This window comes from Acinonyx jubatus, chromosome B1, assembly GCF_027475565.1.
Source record: "Acinonyx jubatus isolate Ajub_Pintada_27869175 chromosome B1, VMU_Ajub_asm_v1.0, whole genome shotgun sequence".
Taxonomy (NCBI): domain Eukaryota; kingdom Metazoa; phylum Chordata; class Mammalia; order Carnivora; family Felidae; genus Acinonyx; species Acinonyx jubatus.
The window spans coordinates 196878048-196899614 of NC_069382.1; the positions used below are offsets into that span (position 1 = coordinate 196878048).

General features: G+C 57.8%; 1 protein-coding gene across 2 annotated transcripts in view; it reads right to left on the bottom strand.

The window, feature by feature from the left end:
- PPP2R2C (protein phosphatase 2 regulatory subunit Bgamma) overlaps nucleotides 1–21567 on the bottom strand; it is a 139267-nt gene that overhangs the window by 23851 nt on the left and 93849 nt on the right. For both annotated transcript variants that reach the window (XM_027076732.2, XM_027076844.2), the window contains exons 5-6: nucleotides 19584–19761; nucleotides 3059–3223 (exon numbers count right to left, since the gene is read on the bottom strand). In XM_027076732.2, coding sequence (XP_026932533.1) covers nucleotides 3059–3223; nucleotides 19584–19761 — 343 coding nt within the window. The remainder of the gene's footprint in view (nucleotides 1–3058; nucleotides 3224–19583; nucleotides 19762–21567) is intronic.

Here is a 21567-nt window from a genome sequence, read left to right on the forward strand (position 1 = left end):
ACGTCATCGTCATTCCTCGTCATTTGCTCTGTTGGATGTTTACAATGTTTCCGAATTTGGCCCCTATGAAAAAGGCCGGACCACAAGGCCTCATCCCTCTTCCTTCCCATGGGGCCCATGTGGGCTCAGGCTGGGCCCAGAGGTGGACCCCAGACTCTCCTCTCTTCTCCAACCTCGTTCCGTGCCAGTCTGACCCAGAGTTGCACCCGGGCAAATCTCCAGAGCACCTGCGGCCTGAGCCACACACGGTGGGCATGAGGTGGTCGGGGCCATGCCCTCCAGGGCACAGAACAATAACCGTTAGGGGGCACCTGGGAATATGGAATGTTACATGGCAAAAGGGAAATCAAGGCCGCTGGCCAGCTGACCTTCAGGTAGGGAGGGCTCCCTAAATTATCCAGGTGGGGCCCAATGTAATGATGAGGCTCCTTCAGTGTGCAAGGGGGGGCAGGGGAGGCAGTCACGTGATGCAGCATGATTAAGAGCCCGTAGCCGCTGCTGGCTATGCAGACGGAGGGAGGGGCCACGAGCCAAGTGATGCAGGTGCCCCCAGAAGCTGGAGAAGGGAAGGTATGCATTTCCCCCGTGGAGCCTCCAGAAGGAACCGGCCTGTCGACACCTTGATTTTTTTATCTGGTAAGACCCATGTCAGACTTTTGAACTGCAGAACCCGTCGGAGAACAAATCTGCGTTGTTTTAAGCCACGGAGCCTGTGGTCGTCTGTTTTGGCCCTGGGCTGCTCTTCGGGGGCTGGGCACCGTCCACACTCACGCCCTGGGCGTCTTAGCTGGCCCCTGGGCTTCCCATCCGTCCGTACACTGATGACTCCACACTTTTATCTGTGGCCGAGCCGCCGCCCCTGACTGCAGACCTCCGGCTGCCATCCCGACAGCCCTCCCCGGGGCCCAATACGATCTCACACTTACTGAGTCTAAAACCCACCTGTCGGTCCTGTCTCTGCTCCCGGCCGCCCTGCCCCCCACCCCAGTGTCCTCACTGTCCGTCCAGGAAAGGGCCCCACCTTCACCCGCTGCACAAACCAACCCTCGGACGGAGCTGCCGTGGTCCACACCGCACTTGGCAAAGCCCGCCAGCTCAGCCTTCCGAGAACGCCCAGGACGGGACCCGTCTCCACACCTTCGTCATCCCCCCCGGGGCCCGCTGCTTCTTCTCAGTGACCCCCGGGCAGGGCCTCCTCCTGCCCCCGCTTCCACGTTGACCCCTCAGGTTTCCTCTTTTCAAACACCTGTCTCGTGACTTCATGCCCGGCCCTCACCCCTCTGCTGCTTTCTCACCTCCCTTAAGACGAAACCGGATCCTTCCCCGGACCCACAGGCGTCTTGAGTCACCCGCCTTGCGTGTCTCCCGGACCTCAGCTCCCGACACCCTTCCCCTTAGTCACCGCCCTCCGACAACGCTGGTGCCCTTCCATCTTGGAGCCTCTGCCCCTGAAGTGTCCCCCTTCTAGAACATTCCCCGCCCAGAGCTTGCATGGCTCACTCCCCGGCACCTCGAGGCGTCTGTTCTGTTGTAACTTCCGGTGAGATGACCTCCCTGCGCCCTGCTCTTTGCGGGCTGTTGCTGATGTCCCTTACTACCTCCTGCCATTGCACCACCCGGTGGTGAGTTCTTCGTCTGTTTGCTGGTTCCTGCCGTGCCGTCACAGCGGGACGTGTGTGCAGCATAGCAGGCGGTGTCCCCAGCTCTGCTCAGAGACGGACATCTGCTGTCCCCCCCCCCCCGAGCTGCGCTGGCCACTCAGCCCCCAGGAGGAGGAAGGCTCAGCACCGGGGAGAAGGTGTTCCTGGGGCCGAGTGTCTGCGGGGCGTGGACGTGCTCAGAGAACAGCAGTGTGGTGAGACGTAGGGACCCAGCCTGGCCAAGGCATGGGGAGGGGCCGCCCTCTCCGGCTGCCCCAGGAAACCAGGCTCCCGAGGGGAAGAGGTGACCCAGTCCCTCCTAACAGAACTCTAATGAAACCACCTCCAGGGGCTTACTGGTCACTCACTCCTTCACTCACTCACTCACTCACTCATTCACTCATTCATTCATTTATTCATCCATTCACTCATTCATTCATTCATCCACTCAGCAAGTGTTTATTCCCAGACACTGTTGAGGTAAATACAGAGATGAACCAAAGTCCCCACCCTCCTGACTGGGGTCCTGCCTGTCCCTGCCCCTCTGCTACCACTGCAAGGTCACCCAGGGAGGATACCATGGCCTGACCCGCTGATCCTCTCTGCCTTTAGGGGCCTCTGGGGAACCCAGCACCAAGTAGGCCAGGCTGGAGGTGAGAGCACCAGCCAGGGCATCTCAGAGTCCTGGGTTCAGGTCCTGCTCTGCCGCTTTTCACTTCGGGTGACCTTGGGCCCATCCCTGGAGCCTCAGCTCTCTCCTCTGTGCTGGACTCCATCAGAGCTCATGTAAAGACGAGACGATGTGGGTAGAGAGCTGTCTGGGTGCCTGGCTCAGAGTATCCAAGGAGTGTCAGCCACTGTGTGGTCCTGGTGGTTGTCACATCGTGCTCCTCGGACCTTGTTCAGCCCCGGACCCCCACGGCACCCCCCCTGGCATCCCCCCTGGCTGGCCCTGTCAGGGTTCCAGCCTGAGGAAGTGACCTTGTGGAGCACACAGGCTGCTGGGGTAGACGGCCCAGCCCACAGAAAGTTCTGCAGGCTGTGGCTAGTCTGTGAAAGGGAAGCTTTGGGAGCTCTGGGGACACAGAGAAGGGGCCTGAACCAATGTAGGGGGGTCAGCGAAGGCTTCCCAGAGGAGGTGCCAGCTGAGTAGGGTCCCACCTTAGCTTCTGGCTCCCAGCTCGCTCCCCGACCCTGGTTTCAGCTGCCCGGTCCCTGGAAGCTGGGCAGCCCCAGCCTGTGCAGGGACTTGGAAGGCGGTGGGGGGGGGGGGGGGGGCAAGACCAGGCTCCCCCTGCCAGCGGCACGACAGCAGCACGGAGCCCACGGGCCCCCAGCCCGCACCCTTCCCACCCGCCCCGGGCACAGCCCCGCCGCCCCCACTGCCCACCGGGTCCCCGGGGGGAACGGGCACTTACGTTTGGAGTGCTTGTCACACAGGGCGGCCGCACGCATGTCGCAGAGACGCAGGGAGCCCTTGCTGCTGCTGTAGACGAAGAGGTTGCAGTGGTGGGGGTGGAACTCGGACGCCGTGATCACCTCCGTGAGGTCCTCCATGTTGGCAGGCTTGATGTCCACGATGTCTGGCCCCATCAAGGAGAGGCCAGAGAAGGGAGGGGACTGCCGCCGCCCTGCCTTCCCACGTGCCCCGCATCTGAGCGGCCTCCCCCTTCCCGAGACCCCTGGACGAAGCCCCGGCCCCAGACAGCCTCTGAGCTGCACACCTGCACGTCCGACCGACCGCCGGCTGCCTTTCTGGGTGCCGTCCACTGTCCCTGCAGGCTGGACCTGCTGCCTCCCACCCGACCTGTGCCCTGTCCCCAGCCAGCACCCACCAGCCCGCCCGGCCTCCCCTCCATCCCCCACACCAGGTGCCCAGGAGAAGGCAGGGCGTGTTTGAGGGCCTAGTACGTGCAGGGCTCTTGCTGCGCAATGGTAGTGCTCCCGCCACTCAGTGCTCCCAGCTCCTGGAGCTGGGGGTGCGGCACCTTTTGGATCCCCTCCCCCACCCCCGCAGCCACTCCCCTTCTGTCCACAGCATCAAGGTTCTCCTTTGGGGAAAAGGCTCTCTCCTTGCTGGGTTCTCAGCGCTGATCTGTGTCGTCTCCACTCACGATCACCATGAGGGACGAGCACATGGCCTCAGAGGGGCCGACGGAGGGACTCCATGACCCTTGGATGACTAGATACGGGAGCCAATTCATCCATTTTCTGTCTAGGACCAAGAATTCTGTTGCTTGCAAAGGAAATACCCCTGACTGATACTCTGGAGCCCAGAGAGGGTGAGCAACTTGTCCAGGATGGCTCAGCAGCGAGGGGTAAGGCTGAGTTTCCATCCACTCCTCATGGCCTACAATAGCAAATCCGAACCCCTTGGTGTAGCATTCAAGGCCTGGCACCCCCCCCCCCTCACCTCCACCACCCTCTATCTCTTCAGTTTCAGATCCCACTAGTCGCTCGGCCCTAAAGGTACTTTCCTCTCTGACAGCGATACCCTGGTCTCTGACTCCCCAGCCCTGTGCGGGGCTCTGCCCAGGCCGTTCCCTTTGGCTGAAATGCCCTCTCCTCCCCTCCTCCCCCTGCATCTGTGTGCGGGCCCTGGAATCAGAGTCTGGGGTTTGAGTCCCAGCTCTTCCACCTGTTGCCTGTGCAATCAAGGGGGAAGTTCCTTAGCTCTTCGTGCCTCGGTTTCCTCTTCTGTAAAATGGATCGACAGGGCTAACACAGTCTTGCTGTGAAAATTAGAAGCGGCAAATCCCCTTGCTCACTGTTTTATACATCACAGAGCTCAGTGAATATCAGCTGCCATTATTATTTTTTATTGTCTGGAAAAGAATGGGATGGAAACTCTGAGACGCCTCCTGCCATCAGCTCTCCCTGCCCCTCCTGCCAAAGCCTCAATGAGAGACATTTCCTGACTTGTGTAAACGTGAGAGTTCATAAAACGTCTGAAAGAATGCTGAATCTGCGTGACCAGAGGCGCCGAGGAGGGTGTGTGTGCTCACGATATTGTGTGCTCAAATATTGCTTCAGGAAGCCCAACATTAACCAGACACTCAGAATCGCACAAAAATATCGAGAGGAGGGAAAAGGAGCCTGAGCTGCGAAAAACTGTGGTTTTCTCGTACGATAAGCAGCAGAGATTAAATCGCGGAAAATGAGACTGAACCGTAAGAGAGAAAAAGCCAAGACTAAATTCTCTCTGCAGAACTCGGGCCACAAACATCAAAGGAGGGACACCAAAGTGGCCAGGGCTCCAAGGAACGCCGGCCGGCCTGGAGTCCCGGTGGGGTCACTCATCAGGGGACACGTGTTTACTCCGCGTTTCACGGAGAGACGACTTCCGGGGGAATAGGACTCAGCAGGATATGGTGAAATATCTTGCCTGTTTCGGCTTCCCATCAGAGTGGGGGGAGGGGGAGGGGACGGGGGGACCTGTCCATCCGCCCGATGGCACTCGGCGCAGCCGGCTCCCTTATTGCTTTCCCGAAGGATGGAGGGCGGAAGTGACAGGTGCCATGCGTCATTCCCAGGCTGGAGCTCTGAGAGCCAGCACGTGGTGTGCGTGACACTTTGCCATCTGCTGTGGGACCCGCGCCTCGGGTCACCTGCTATGAAATCCCCCTCGGCTGTTCCAAGCCTCAGAGACTTTCAGATCACCTGTCCCTGCACACAACCCACCCTCCTGACCCCCTCAGCGTCCAAACCCAATTCACTTTCCCACCTCGAGATGTTCTAGAACGCACCTCAATGGACGAGGAGCAGAGGCATGACGTCCGAACCCCGGACGTGGATCGCTCTGCCTCCACAACGACCAAAACTCTGACGCACGCAACGACCCCTGTCGCCCAGTTTACGACTGTCGTTCATTGTGAGTCACGGCATGAGCTCAGAAGCCGTCCGCCCACATTTACCAGATGTCTGGCTCATGGAGACTGAGGCTAGTGTTTATGAGACTTTTCACAGAGATGGCCAGGCTGGGAAGCTGTGCGCACTGGTATCCAGAAAGCGCAGTGGGAGGGCCCGGAAGCCTCCTCTCCCGGCCCCCACGTGCTGCTCCCAGACTCACGCGGGGCTCAAGGCCAAGCAAATGGGTGTGGCCTCTTTGTTGGATTCCAGAGTGCACGCTTCCCGTGACCCCATCATGCTTAACCACTCGTGACAGCCTCATGACAACAGTCGTTAGAAACAGGTACGAGGTGTGATGGCTTTTAGAAGTACACGGGGGCACAATCAGGTCTGCAGCGAACAGGCCTGAACCAGGTGACACAGAGCTGGCCGAGGGTGATGCGCGGGGACCAAGGGTCCTGTGTGTGGGCTCAGGAGACAGAGCCTCCAATGCCCGGGTCCCACTCACAGCCCAGGACTTACAGCCCAAGCATCACTCCGGAAATCTCTTGCTGTTTCAAACAAAGGGCTCTGGATACAGTGGGTGCCAGGGAAAGACGGACGTGAAACACATTCCCGCATGACCCGGGAGGAGGAAGACCAAGCCATAGTGGCAGCGAATGTGCTGGGGCCCCCGCAGGGCAAGGGGTCCTTGAGTCCGGGCAGGGGGTCCCGCGCCTCTGCATCCCAGGGCCAGAGCCATGCCTGCATGTCAAGGACAGCACGGCATCCTTCGGGGCATGGCCACCCAGCCTGATCCCCTGCGATCAGCCTCTCCAAGACCTCCTGCTGAGCCCACCACAGGACCCGCCCTGCACCTGCTACCTGGCTCCTCCCGGGTGCAGGCGGGTGTGTGAAAGGATTAATTGCCGAGTGGGGCTGTCACTGTGGAACTCCTTCATCACATCACAAAGCCGAGCCTGAACTATACCCCAAACGGAACGCACAGTGCAAACGCTCCTCCTTGACTCACACCCATGTGGCCTTGTGCACGTGGACTGTGAGACATTTGGTCCAAACGTGACCTGATGTGGGGGCTTTGACTCTGGCAGGCCCTGTGCTGAAGCCGGGGTCAGAAGCCGGGGGCCCCGGGCTGAGCATCCGGTCTCAGCTCTCTCTCGGATGCTCAGGGCCGCACGCAAACGTCACTTACAGTCCTCAAGCCTCAGCGTCCCCCATTTGCGAAACGAGGGGTTGGGCATGATCCCGGAGCACCCTCTCATTTGGAGGACTGACCCCCCAGGTGGCCTCTCCCCCATTTCACGGGCAGCTGCATGAATCCCACACGTACGCGGTGCCTCACGAGGTTTACGGCAAACTGGCCTCCCTGGGGAACGAGCGTAATTAGACTCATCGGCAAGCCCCTCCCCCTGGCAAAGCCGGATGAATTATTCATGTTGTTTTCCATATACCTGTGCTCCAACTGTGTGATGGGCGTGCATTTAAACTCCAGTCACACCTTGGCAACTAAGTTTGCTGACCAGGTAGGTGGAGAGAGGAGCAGGTCATGGAGGGAGGAGGAGGAGGAGGAGGAGGAGGAGGAGGAGGAGGAGGAGGAAGAGGAGGAGGAGGAGGAGGAGAAGGAAGAGGGAAGGTGAACCTGCTCGATGCCACACCCCGCAACTGAGCACCAGGTACTTTTCCAGGAAGGCGTGAGGCCACCAGGGGCTGGGAGAAGCAGGAGGGAGCCTCCAGAGGGAGCACAGCCCTCCCAGCACCTTGACTGCAAACTTCTGGCCTCGAGAACTGAGATTTCTGTTGTAAGCCCCACCCCACCCCCACCCCGCCAGTTTGTGGAAATTTGTTCTGACATCCACGGGAAACTCATGCTTCCCGGGAGCTGGGGAGCAGTGGCCCGGCCATTGCACGAGTACCACAGACATCTCGTCATGCTTATTTGTTCACTGCCCAGCTGCCCAGCGAGGGCAGGGCCCTGTCTGGATCGCTGCTGCACCTTCGGTGCCTAGAGGAGTGCCCGGCACATGGCAGGTGCCCAGTGAATAGCCGCTGGAGTCAATGAACCAACCAGCCCGTCTCAGGCCCCTCCAATCCAGGCTGGGGGTGGGTACAGGAAGTGTCAAACCCTCTCAAGGGGAAGAAGCCCTTCACGTGAAGATGAACAGTAGGGCTCAGGGAGACTCCAGGCCAGGGGAGTGGTGGTGGAGGGGTCCTTTAAGGAGGGGACTGGCACGGGGCACCTGGGGGGCTCAGTCGGTTGAGCGTCTGACTTCGGCTCAGGTCACAATCTCATGGTTTGGGAGTTCAAGTCCCACGTCGGGCTCTGTGCTGACAGCTCGGAGCCTGGAACCTGCTTTGGATTCTGTGTCTCCCTCTCTCTCTGCTCCTCCCCTGCTCGTGCTCTGTCTCTCTCTCTCACAGAAATAAATAACTCCAGCCCAGCTTCACATCTGTGTCCTGCTCAAACCTCTCCATCGGTGAATGCGGTGTACCCCAGCCCGTGGACGAGGAAATAGAGGCTCAGCAAGGAAGAGCCACTCTCTGGGGACTCGGCAGAGGCGGGGGGCGGGAAGCCTGGGACTGAGTCAGATTCCAGAGCTGGCAATACACCCACTGTGTGATGGGGCAAAGCAGAGCAGGGGTGAGAAGCATAAACCCTGGCCCCTGACCGCCTGGGTGGGCATGGAGGGGCCAGCGCCCCCTGGAGGAGGAGGTCTCTGGCTCCTCGAAGCCTTTGGCTCCTGCCCCCATGTCATACGATGAATCCCTCTTCCTTCAGGGCCCAAGTGTGAGTGGGTGTGTTGCTCTAGATCCAGGGCAGGCAAATGTCTGTAAGTGGCCAGACAGTAAACATTTTAGGAATAGGAGCCATAAGATCTCACCTCGATACTCAACCCTCCTGCTCTATCGGGGTCACAGGCAGCATGTAAATGAATGGGAGTGGCTGAGAGACCATAAAACTTTATGAACAGGTGGATTTGGCCCCCAGGGCTGTTCTCTGCTGGCCCAGGGCCAAGAAGAAGGACCACGATCTTGATTGTGTAGCAGGAACCTTCCCTCTTGACCCCCACACAGGACCAGTGTGTAAAACAGCCTCACTGGCCTGGCTCCTCCCCCAGCATGAGGATGTCCTCCGGCGCCTGGCACAGCCCTGTGAGCTCTGGCCCTTGCCTGGGGGGTGTCGGCGGAGCTCAGAAAACAGGCCCGTTTGTCCCGCCCTACAGCAAAGTCTGTAGCTCTTATTGCCAAGGACACCGGCATCTAATCCAGGCAGGCCTTCTGCTGAGTCATCGGGTTTGCAGAGATTTTTATAGAAACTCCTTTATCTCCTGCTGCCAAAGGCACGGTCTGATGGCCTGAAGCCAGGCAGGGTCACATCAGCGTGGAGAACCATTTGCCAGCCCTCGGTGCCCGGAGCTGCAACGCCAGGAGGCCCCACACAGAGAGCCTCTGACATGTCGGGGAGAAGGTCACTCCACCTCCAGCGGCCCTCCTTCTTCCGATCTTCGTCCCTCCCACCTGTGCAGGGTGTGGGCACAGGCACAAAGCGCCACACTCCTCCACCGGCCATAAGATGAGTCCGGCACATGAAATGAATAAACGTCACTGATTTGTTTGAGAAGGAGCTCGAGGGAGAAACGGATACGAAAACAATCCCATCAACATCAGAGAAGGACACAAATATTCACTAACATCGGGACAGACTTCAGGGGCAAGGTCACAAAAAATGGCTCTATGAAGACGCAGCAACTAACTGAGCTTGGAGACACTGTCACAGCCTCAGAGAGCTGTGGAGGGCAGCTCCCGGCCCTGCACCCACGGGCCAGGCACCTCGCATCCCTGTGGGAAAGACCGCCCACCCTCCACTCCCACGAAGGAGGCCAGGGCAGGGAGTAGCTTGTGCAGGGCCACGTGTGGAGCATGGGTGAGCGGGGACAGAGTCCTGGCTTCCTAACTCCCAGGCGGTGCTTCTTCCCGCATGCCCTCTGTTCTGGACTAAGTGCATCCCCACCCAATACACAACCGCAGGGCCCTGCTGCTGGGGCACACTGGACTGGCCCGTGACCCTGCAAGGTGGGTGCCAACAGCGTGGGTGGGGGAGTTCAGTAATGAGAAGGATGCAGCCTTGGGCTCCATTGATTTAACTGAGCAAAGCATGGTTTATCTAGATGTTTCTGCGGGAACAGGCAATCAGGATGGGAGAGGCGGTTCCCATGGTGACTGAGCAGCTAGCGAGTGAGGACAGAGGCAGTTCTGCCAAGGACCACGCCACGAGAAGCCTCCCTGACAGGCTCTCCAGGGACACTGGGTGTGCAGGTGCCCCAGAAGGCCTCCTGCACACGGACACAGTCCTGTTGGGGCACAGCCAGCTGAGCTGATTTTTTCAGAAGATTTTCTCCAAGAGATGCCCTAGCTACAAAGATGAGCCATGAGCACTCTGGCCAAACCACATCAGATCCTGTACGAGGTTCCTGGCAACCTTTGCCTCTGTATGAATTTGCTCGGGCTGCCACAGCGGATGTCATAGATGAGTGGCTTAAACCCGCCCTAGCAGACTTGTTTTGCCTTTGGGATTAAGACCCACCCTAGCAGACTTGTTTTGCCTTAATCACCCATTTAAGGACCAAATGCAATCCCATTATGAAGTCCTGGGGTTAGGACTTAGGACATCAACATATGTATTTTGGTGGGACACAATTCAGCCCATGACAGCCTCTTCCCTTCTCTTCTTGGAAACTTACTGTGATGGTGTGATTCTGCTCAGAGAGAAGAGCCTAATCGCCGGAGCCATACAGGGCCATGGAGAGAGGGGGATTCTGGGTAAACGTTCACTGTACAAGCCCACTGAAACCCTTGTAGGTCTTCTCCATGTGCTGAGCCAGTCTGCACACTTCTACCACAAGCCAGCTTATGTCCTTCCCAAGTACTTGGACAGGGAGAGAGCACTCAGTTCTGAGTCACAAAGACTGGGACTTGACAGGCCAGCTCCACCATAAACAGCTGTGTGACCTCCAGAAACCTTCTCAACCTCTCTGCACCCTGCTTTTCTCATCTGTAGAATGCATTGATAAAATCTGTTTTGCAGGGCTACGATGAAGATTTAATGAGATGACGTAAGTCAGAGGCCCTAGCAATTAAAATAAAATAAATAAAATAAAATGATGTGGAGATACGTGTGTTTTTTTAAAAGGCCCCAGTACAAGGTTAGTACCTTTAGCAATAATTAAAGTTTATCAAATCAGAATCAGAGGCTTTCTCTTCCTCTGGAAAAACACAAAGTTAAGCTGGTTGCCAGGCGTGCAATAATGGACCCCCCCCCCAAGAAAACAAGGACTTGGGGGTCTGTGCTGAATTGAATGCCTTGGCTCCTAAGAGCTGAGACAGAAACCCTAGGCAAGACAGTGCTGGGACACACACCCGGGTGGCTAAGAAAGGGCAAACTGGAGCCCATCCTGACCTCCTCTCCCAGGGCTTCTAATCCAGCAGTGACACCAGAGAGACCCACAATACTCCCCCAGGAGAGACACACAGGGTGTACAGGATAGGATTTTTGGCAAGGCCCTGAGCTGGTGTGGAGATTCGGGGAGCCAAAGGCATCAAGCCGAGGACTGAGAAGAGTAGGATCATCCGAGGGAAGGCGGGGGAATTCCACATGAGACAGACAGAAGGCTGAGGAGCTGTGACATGGCAGCCAGCTGGAGCCCCAATGCGGGGAGAGGGTGGGAGACGGGGCTCCAGACTGTGGTCAAGGGGGTTTTAATCAGGAGCGTGTCACAGAAATGCCATGGAGGCCTTTCAGGAGGGATCAGAAGCACGGCAGAGTCTCACGTCCCCACGATTAGAGGGTATGTTAGAAACCTACAGCTGTTGGGACACCTGGGTGGCTCAGGGGTTTAAGTGTCCAACTCTTGATTTCGAGTCAGGTCATGATCTCATGATTCGTGAGTTCAAGCCCCACATCGGGCTCTGCGCTGACAGCGTGGAGCTTGCTTGGGGCTCCCTCTCTCCCTCTCTCTGCTCCTCTCTCTCTCTCTCTCTCTCAAAAATAAATAAACTTAAAAAATATAAAAAGAAACTACAGCTATGGCCTGCGCACTCAGCCACCTGTGTCACCTCTGCCACCAAGCAACCCCTACTCTGTCCTGCAGTGTGGTGAAAAGCACCTGCTCTCCCTTAGGATCCAAGAAAAGAGCCAGGAAACATCATTGTACTGATGGGGCTGGACGGGCCATGGGCAAGTGCACCCACTTCTCCGAGCCCATCTCCACACCCACAAAATGGAAGGAATGACAGCAACACAGGCGAGTCGCTCTAAGGGTTTAAGGCACAAGTGCCTGCAGATCGAAGGTGGAGTAACAGTGGCTGTTCTGGGGTTGTCACTATCATGACTGAGAGGCAGTGTGGCATGACAGTGAATCGCATAGGTCCTGCATCCAGAGGCCCCAAGTCTGAATCCTAGGCCCTGACACTTCCCAGCTGGGTAACTCTGGGTAATTACTTAACCTTCCTGTGGCTCACTTTCTGCGTCTGCGAAAGGGGGATGTCAATAATGCCTACTCCACAGTGTTGTCAGGAGGATTAAATAGATTAATACGTGCAATGTGCTTAGAGCACTGTTTGCACAGAGTAAGTGTTCAGTAAGAGGTGACAGTGGTGTGCGAGGTGGTGTGCGAGGTGCTGTGCGAGGTGGGGAGGAAGATGATGCTCTGGCGGACAATGGAGTCAGCACCACGGACAGCTGCACGAGAGCTGGGTCCCGGGTCAGCACCATGGACAGGTCCATGGGCGCTCCGCTCGGGGTCAGCACCAAGGACAGCTGCACCGGGGCTCAGCCCCTGGGAAGCCTGGCCTTTGCTGAGCCCCCAAAACAGTCGTGTGCTAACAGCTTAACGACATGCTTCCTGGGTGGAAACTGATTTGGGGGATTCAGACTCAAGCACTTCTGAGCAGATGCTCCTGTTCCTTCTCTGCAGAGTGGTACTAGGGGAGGATGGAAGAAGGTAGCCTGCAGGGTGCCTGACAGCAGGTCAGGGCCAGTGTGGGCTGTCTACAGTACATCAGGCCCTGTGCTCTCCAGCCATTCTACCCTGACAGCCCCCAGCACAGGAGTCACACTCCACTGAACTGACAAGAAAAGCAAGGCTGAGGAAGGCTAAGTGACTGGCAGGGTGGCCAGTGAGTAAGCCAGGCTGGGTGCCAAGCTCCAGATTTTTCGTTAATCACAGACCCTGGCACGTGGAGGGGCCTCGGCAAGTCCCTTCCTTTGCTCTCAGCATGGGGAACACTCCCAGCCCACAGGCAGCAGTGTGCTGACCGAGGTTTGGAGCCTTTACCCCTAATTATTGCCACACCATCCCACCTAGCTTCAGGACCTGCTCTATAAATGGCAATTAGGAATTTGTTCCAGACCAAGGCTTGGTGCAGTGCCAGATTCCACCATGAGAAATCGCTCAGAGGGGAGAAAAATCAATTGAACCATCTTCACAGTTCTCCGAGTGCTAAAAATAAAGCAGAGGCCCATCAGCTGAGACCCTCTGTGCAATCTGTTACCTTTAAGAAGCATCAAGCTCAAGAAAAATCGCTCAGAGCTGCCTGTCTCAAATGTTGGTATTAAAGGACGTGAGAGGTTGTTTAAACAGATGTGGGCACAGTGCTGGACTAAAAAAGGGGCTTTGACAACCAGAAACAATGCAGGGATTTTATGAGAACCAGCCTTAAATATCTGAGGATCTGTTGTTCAGGAGGGAAATACTGGCCCCCTGCTGGGCCCCGAGTAGTACCAGGCCTTTCATGTGCGTGATTTCTTCATTCCTTACAAATATCCTTAGGATAAGGAACGTGGCCCATTTTACATTGGTGGAAATTGGTGGCCAAGGGGGTTAAACAAGGAATCTGAGCGCAGGTCTGCCAGACCCCAGAGCCCAGACCACTGCTCTTTAGTGTTCAGGATCTCTGAGGCCCCTGGAGCCCAGATTCACAAGGAGGTGTCTACATCCCTAAGACCAGATGGAGACTGGAACTCCTCCGTCCAAAGTCACCGTGTACGACCATTCATAAGCACCTGCTATGTGCTGGACCCTGCATTATACATGGGGATACAGAGAGGGCTAAGACTGGGTGCACTGAATCTTGAGGGTTTCACCAGAAAATAGAAGAGGTGGTCATATTAAGAGACGAGGAAAGCCCAGTGTGACCAGGAAGTGTGGGCCCAGAGGGGCTCTGATAGCCCAGGAGGGGTGCAGAGTAGACAGAGCAGAGGGGGCTATGGGTGACAGTTATGGCCACATGGCAGCCAGCCAGGCTGAGAGGGAGCAAGAATGATCCCAGGAAGGACCAGCAGAAGACAGAGCACCCCCTCTCTTAAACCCCTCCCATAACATTAAGGGAAACCCAATGGCCTGAAGGTGTACATAAGCCTGATACACAGGAGCCTGGGGAGGTGGGCGGGGGCTGGTTATGAAGAGCCCTAGGGCACCGCTGAAGGATTTCGACTTTTTCCAGAAGCTGACGGGAACCACTGAGCTTTAAGCAGGGGCCTGATGAGGTCAGATCAGAGGTTCTGATGAGCAACTCTCACAGCTCCTCCCTCTCACAGCGGAGGGCCAGCTGGCTGGGCAATGTGGGATCCGGGCAACAGGCCAAGCAGGAATGGTCCAGCCTCAGTGGGGCCTTTGGCAGAGAAGGAGAGGAGGGCATGATTCCAGAGCCATCGAGGGGGGAAGCGGAAAGGGCTTGGCACCTCTTTCTAGCTTGTGGGTGAGGGAGAGGAAGGAGACGCTGCATTACGTGTGTGCCTGGCACACAGAGGGGCTCAGTAAGCACCAGGCCCCCCCATCCTCTGCTCAGAATGACCAGTGCTCAAATTAGCAGAGGAAGGGGCCTCGGAGTGAGCTTTCTTACCACCTTTTCTCACCGGTCAAAACGACACCCACCATTTCTCCCTTATTCAAGAAGTTTTCCCGTCTCTTAAAACCTTCACTACAAAGCAATTCTGCTTAGACTGAAGGTGTTACATTCCGACTTGCGGAGGTGGTACCACAGCAGCAAACTTCCAGTGGCCTTGACATTGAACAGCAGTGTCAGGGCAAGGCAAGGCACCAGAGGGCGAGAGTCGAAGGAATGGGAAGCCCCAGGCGCCGAAGCCCCCAGGAGTTACAGGCACAAGACGAGTGTCCAGATTCGGAGCAACTCCCCAGCTCAGCAGGCCTTGCCGGCCTCCTCCCGCGGTGGAAATGAAACACCTTTTCTAATCACTCGGCCGCGTAGGAACCTATCATCACACCCGCAGCCGACAGACCTGACCTTCCCCGCCAGGGAGGCCGACCTCCACGGGGCGGGCGCTGGTCTCTGCTCCGGGCCCCCGTGTCCTGTCGCTCTGGTGGCCAAAACAGCAGCGGGCCACAGGGAGCGACGTACAGCGTGGTTCCCTGATGAATCGGTCTGAACAGGAGGTTTCCACAACCACCCACCCCTGGAGACTCCACTCCACTCCTTCTGTCTGCCTCCAGGGTACTGTTTCCACAGGCGGGGGCTACCCGGGGCCCAGCTCTGCAGGACGCACACTCCTCCACCTCAAGGCACGGGCCCGTCTTTATATTCCGATCAGCCAGTTCACCTTCACAAAATTAAGAGGCAGCACACACGTCTAACGTGCCGTTATGTGGCAGGACCTGCAGCCAGGGAAGACTCCTGGGTCCCCAGGGGGACCCCCCAATGACGCGTGTTCCTCTCTGGTCACTAGCCGTCTCCTCCTCACCTGGCCTAGACCTTAGGGTCAGTCGTCGTTTTTGCCATTGCCTGCAAGGCACCCTCACTTGGCCAAACAACCGCCCCAGCTCACACAGCCCCCACCCAGCCCACACCCGCGGCCACGCAGGTAGACAGGGCTCGACACAATGCACACCGCCGCGCCCCGTGGGCTCACGGTACTTGTCCGCTGCTTGCATGGACGTGCTGGGTTTGTCACTTGTTCCTTATATTAATGGTTTATTGTCTGCTGGCTCCAGGGGGGCAGGGGACTTTGCCTAGCTAATTCAAACGTCTGGCACAAGTAGGTACTCAGCAAATACAGCCGTGAATGGTGTGCTCCCCAACACGCGGACGGGGCGCAATCTGTGTGTTTAAATAGGGCAAGGAGGCACAGCCGCCAGTGAGGACTCAGGACAACTGGGCCTGCAGTCCTGTGGCGGATCAACCCTCTTCTCTTACTCACAACTAGCCTGTTCCAACGTCCTGTGGCCACGTTGGTCCAAAAGATAGTCACGATACGGCCTCCTGCCTCACTACTCCACTGACTCCTGCTCATGGCCGTGACGCTGCCGGCCCATCACCGTCTCTCCCTGGATCTCCCCGCTGGGCTCCTGGCCTCCAGCTTGCCCGCTGGAATCCAGTCCACCCACGGCACACACACGCAGCCCAGGACGCCCCCCGGGCTGAGCAGTGCTGCCCCTGCCCCATGCTTACAGTGCAGCGAGGAGAGGGGCAGGCACAGCCTTCCCAGCACAGATTCATACACTGAGAAAAGTCTCCAATTATTTTCCAATCCATTTGATGGAGAAGGGAGAAAGCCTCCATTCCATGCTGCTATGCTCTGGCTTCAAGCACGTTTTCATCTCCATCCTTGACTGAGAACCGGCCTCCAACAGAGGCTGCATGCACCGTCCAGCTCGGCCACCACGGGTGGCTGTTTAAGTTGAAATCTGAATTAACTGAAACAAAACTAAATAAAAAGCTCCGTTCCGTGGTCAACCTAGCCACATTTTAGGCGCTGCCCCAGCACACACGGCCGGCAGCTACCTACCAGCCTGCCCAGAGCTGGGATATTTGCACTATCACAGGAAGTTGCGCTGGCCGGGGCGGAGGGACGATTTTGTTCCCGCTGTCCTGTTCTCATAGCATTTGTCTTCACCGTTTCATCCCGCTTGTGATAGGTCATAGGTTTTATTTTCACTTATGGCAGCCGCATTTAGAACACGTTAATTTAGACAAAAAGACAAAAAAGAAAGCAACTTGACTTAAAGGAAATTAACAGAGGGGCACCTGGGTGGCTCCATTGGTGGAGCGTCTGAGTCTTGATTTCGGCTCAGGTCACGATCCCAGGGTCGTGGGATCGAGCCCCGAGCTGGGCTCTGCGCCGAGCAAGATTCTCTCTCTGCTCCTCCCCTGCTCACGCTCTCTCTCTCTCTCTCTCTCTCTCTCTCTCTAATAAAAAAAAAAAATTTTTTAAGAAAATGAATAGAAACTAGAAACATTGGGAAAATGAAGGAACACAGACACAGGAGCAGGCGTGAGGGGGTTTCTGGAACCACTGACATTAGGAGCCCGGCCCCTCCCAGCATCCTCGCCCTGCCATGCCCACCAAAGCAGCGCAACGTCCCTGACGCGGAAGGAGGCCCCCACCGGCAGGGCCGAGTTCTTCCATTGCCCCTGTGTCCCGGGGCTTGCACGGGGCCCAGGCCAGAGGAGGCACCAGGCCTTAATGGCTGAATGAATGAATGATACACTAGCCCTTACACGGCTTCAGGGCTTTACAGGTTTTAAGGGCTGTGGGCATTCACAACGCTACCGAATCTTCATAGCAGCCCGGGAGTAGAAACCAGGAGGGTGGCTGCAGCGGGCAGCCCAAGGGTAGGCCAAGCCGCCTGGGGCCAGGCCTCGGCGGCCTGAGAGCGAGTCCCAGCTCTGCTCCCGTCAGCTGAGCCCCCCTGTCTCCCGGAACCTCTCTTTCCTCATCTGCAAAACGGGCTGATGATGCGTAACTGCTTCACAGCTTTCATGCCAACACGCACACCAGGCGAGCTCACGACGGCAAACGGCTCCGTGCACCGCACGGCGCTGGGAGGAAGCACCTAGGACGGCCCGCTGCAGGTACACGCAAGTCCCACACCCACCCCGTGTGCAGACCTGGGGCTCCCATGTGACTCATTTCACTCTGCTAGGAAGCTGGCCCACACCTCACACCTGGCAGCGGACGTCTGTCTGTGTGGCCCGCCGTGGGGGCCCCCAACTGCTGGGGCAGTGCCTGGCAGGAGATCCCCCCCCACTGACCCCCTTCCAGCACCCTTGACTCAGGCCTGGCCAGTGAGAGCACTGCATCCCCCCCCACCCCAGTCATGGGTTTGGAGGTGCCCCTGAGGCCCAATCAGAGCCCATGGGGTGCCATCTGGGGGCTTATAGTGGGACAGCTCACAGAAAACTGGTCTCTTGTCTCTTGGACTTTACTCTGGGAGGGCGGGACATGTGCCGCTGGCCCCCATTTGCCGCCACGTGGCACCTAAGACAAGCCTCTAGAGCAGAGAGCAGAGGCAAGAAGCAGAGAGAGAGATCCGATGACATTGTTTCAGCCCCTGAATCCACCTGTGCCTGAAGCCTTCTCACGGTCCATAAGTCAACAAATGCCGTTTTGCCTGAGCCAATGGGGATGAACTGTTCTAACCCTTGCAACAGAAGAGTCCTGACCAACTGAAGCTCTCCCATCGGGGAGGGGGTGGGACCTACCAGGCTTTCAGCCTGAACGGAAGGTCAGGCAGATGCCCAGCCCAGCCCTGTCCACCAAGCCAAATTTGAGCTTCCATTCCTTCCAAGCCGCTCCAGCCTCAGCTCCTCCTTGAACCTTTGTGACCATCCACCTCCACCCTCCAGGCTCATCGCACTCGCTCCCTCGGGGCAGGAAGGAGACAGACGCTTACGTTTCCCAACACGCAGAGCACCAGCTCCGTGCTGGGTGCATCTCGGCGGGGCTCCCTGAACCCTGCAGTCCCAGTGGGGAGGGGCCAGTGAGGAGTCTGAGGCTCCCAGAGATCTGGCTACTCACCAAGGTCAGCGAGCTTGAATGTGCAGAGTGAGACTCCCACAGAGAGAGGCTCACGTTGACCGCGAGGCCCCACATCTGCCCTACATCCTCTTGCTGGGCTCGGGAACAGCGGGTGCTACTCTCTGCCCCTCCGAGCCCCCTTCTCCTCGTTCTCAGGGTCTCCCTGCCCACTGGCCTCTGGCAGGTGCCTAGCTCTCGGCCCTCAGAAGTCGTTTGCTACCCTCTGCTTCTCCTTCAGACCTTCCAGGCTGCTCCTTCTGGCTCCCAAACGCCCTCCCGGCCAGTCCTAGCTTCTGCTCCGAGGGACACAACCCACTCTTGACCGGTGAGGCGGGAGCAATAGCAGGCATGACAGCCCGTGTTGGGAGGTTCTCATGGCAGGAACTGCCCGGCACCCCGCACAGAGCGGACACCTGGAGACCGTCAGCTTGCACGAGAGCTCTTGGGGGTGGGGGGCCTCGCACCCCCTGCCACTGCACACCTGAGAGGCATCCTTCACGAAGGGCAGCTGGATGTGAAGGTTGGACATGGGGATCCGGGGCTGGGGGGCCTGGGCTGGACATTTGCTAGGTGTGAGCTTTAAGCAGGTTAACTGGGGCTCCCCGTGACTCAGTTTCCTCATCTGTAAAGAAGGTCACGATAGCACCTACCTCCTGGGTTGTTGTCAGGGTGATGAGTGAACGTGAACACGTGCTGAGGCCAGGCAGAGAGCCGCACTGTGTATGATTATTATTGTTGGTCTGCAAGGCCCGACACCTTAGCAACCCTAGCTGGTCTGTCCCCTGTGGCCCTTCCCAGGCCTGGCTTCTGTACAGAGTTCTTTCTCCACTTATCAGTGGGGTCAGGACTGCCCCTAGCTTGCCTACACACAGGGGGCCACCAGGCAGGGTCCCCCTTTGGTCCCATCCAACCGGACAGGTGACACCTCAACTCTCACTCTAAGCCCTGGTTGGGACCCCGAGGCTGTTCATCAAGCACTGAAGCCCCTGCCTTGGGCCACAACCCAGGAGGGCTGACCCCAGGCCTCTATCTCCTCCATGGCCCCTGATGAGGTCCCAGAACGACATGGAAAACTACCACCTGGAGAAGGCAAGGGGACGAACAGAACCCTCGGCAGCCACGGCTTTAAAGTCTTCATAAAGCAACTCACCGTGGTTCCGAATCCGGGCCTCACTCACTCACTGGAGACGTTGCACCAAAGCAGAAGCCCCCAAGTCGGCTCGCTTACAACTGAGCCAACCGCCCCCACCCAGAAGCCCCCTGCCCGCAGCTGGAAAGGATACTGAAGCTCCTATCGGTGATGGCCAGGTGCCAGAGGTTAATGCGAAGGTCATCTGCCGACATGTACGTCTCACAGTCGCTGTTGACGGAGATGGAATTGATGTGGTAGGTGTGGCCATTGGCAAAGACCCTCCGTGGGCTCACCTCCACCATCAGATCCATGGGCTTCAGCACGGGCACCTGCAGAGGAGGGGCGGTCCCCAGGGCGATAAGGTGATGGGGGGAGTGCAGGGGGGCCAGCAGCCAAGGCAGGAAATGGCAGGCCAGGGCCGCGTGATCAAAGCTGGAGGCTGGGAAGGTGCACATAAGCAGTGCCCTGTGGCCAGCATGCACTGCCTGCCAGCCCTGCAGGGAAGCTTCGCCCCCCGGGATTGGTTCTGAGCCTGCTGTGTGACTTTGAAGCAGTGGCTGAACCCCTCCACACCCCAGTTTCCTCACCTCTAAAATGGGATGATACCATGGCAACCCCAGCCGATTATCCACCACTTTTGTTCCCTCCTCGCGAGTGGTGGCCCGGACAAGAACTACGTTTCCCAGCTGCCCTTGCAATTTGGGTGTGGCCACAGGACTGGTTCTCACCCATAGGAATGGGAGCACAGGGGTGCCTGGCACTTGTGAGCCAAGGCTGTTCGGAGGCAGGTGAGTCTTCTCCACCCCTTTCCCCCTTCCGCTGCTGGAAAGTGAGGAGCAAAGCTTTGGGAATGAAGGTCCGTGGGATGGACGGAGCCTGTGTCTCTGCGGGACAGCCATGTGTCACCCAGGACCTTTCCATGAGTGAGGAGTACATTTCGGCATCTTCCGCCCTGCAATGCCGGGGCTATTTGTTACAGCTGCTGGCGTTAGCCTAACTCCTACAAACTCCCACCTTAAAGGGTTGGTGTCAGGGGCCCCTGACACAGCATTGGTATCGTGCCTGGCTTCCCTGTGCGCCCTCCGCCTGAAACGTTCACCCTCTTTGAACACGTGGTCGTGCCGACTCCTCCTGTAAGACCCAGACGCAGCAGGCCCGGAGACTTAGCCTGCCCTGGCAGTGGGGGCACGGGCCTGCTCACCCCCACCACCTCTCTGCTAAGGCTCTTAGCGTGTGCCACGGCGTGTGTCGGGCACGACGCTCCATTCCAGTAAACCGTGAGGTCTTCAAAGGTACGGAGACGGGCACACAGACACGGCTTCATCAGTCTCTCCCAGGCCTGGCCCACACTTGACGCTCAGGAAGTAGGGACTAGCACTGCCCTCCCCACGTCCTGGATGGGGAGACTGGATGCCAAGATGACCCCGACTTGTCGAAGTCACCGTCAGAAAATGCAGAGCCAGGTGTGACTGTCCCGAGGGCATCCGGGACCCTCCTGCCCTGCCCTGCCCTGCCGCCCACTAGTGTTACCCTCACCGGGGAACTCAGCTCTCTGGGCCTCACCTTCTTTATCTGTGAAGAAGGGCGTGCTGGCATAGAAGCTCAGCGGCTTCTATGAGGACCCACGAGTTAACGCAGGTCAAGTGCGTTTAGAATGGCGCTGAGCACATGATGAGTCCTCGTGATGGTCCTCCTTAGGAGGTGATGGGGTGTGTGTGTGGGGGGGGGAGGCCTCACACAGCCACGGGGGTTCCGGCGCGGGCCAGGGTGGACCCTGCTGCAGGGGCGATGGGGACTGCGTCCGGGAGAGAGGCAGCGAGGCCGGCCTCCGCGTGACGAGACCTTGGGATTCTGGAGACGGGCCGTGCAGACGTTGTGGGCTAACTGCAGGCCTCCTGAGCCTGGGGCAGTGATGACCGGGTAGGATCCTGGGTAAGGACACACTGTGGCCAATGGGCTGCTTGTCCTCGAGTGGGAGAGGAAAACAATGACTGATACACAAGCGAGCGTGCGTGTATGTGTGTGTACGTGTGTGTGAGAGTGAGATTTCACGTAGCGATAGGTGTTACTTAGAAAAATAAAACAGGTGCGGGGATGGGGTGACAGGGCCACGGGGGTGGGGCCAGGTTGGAAAG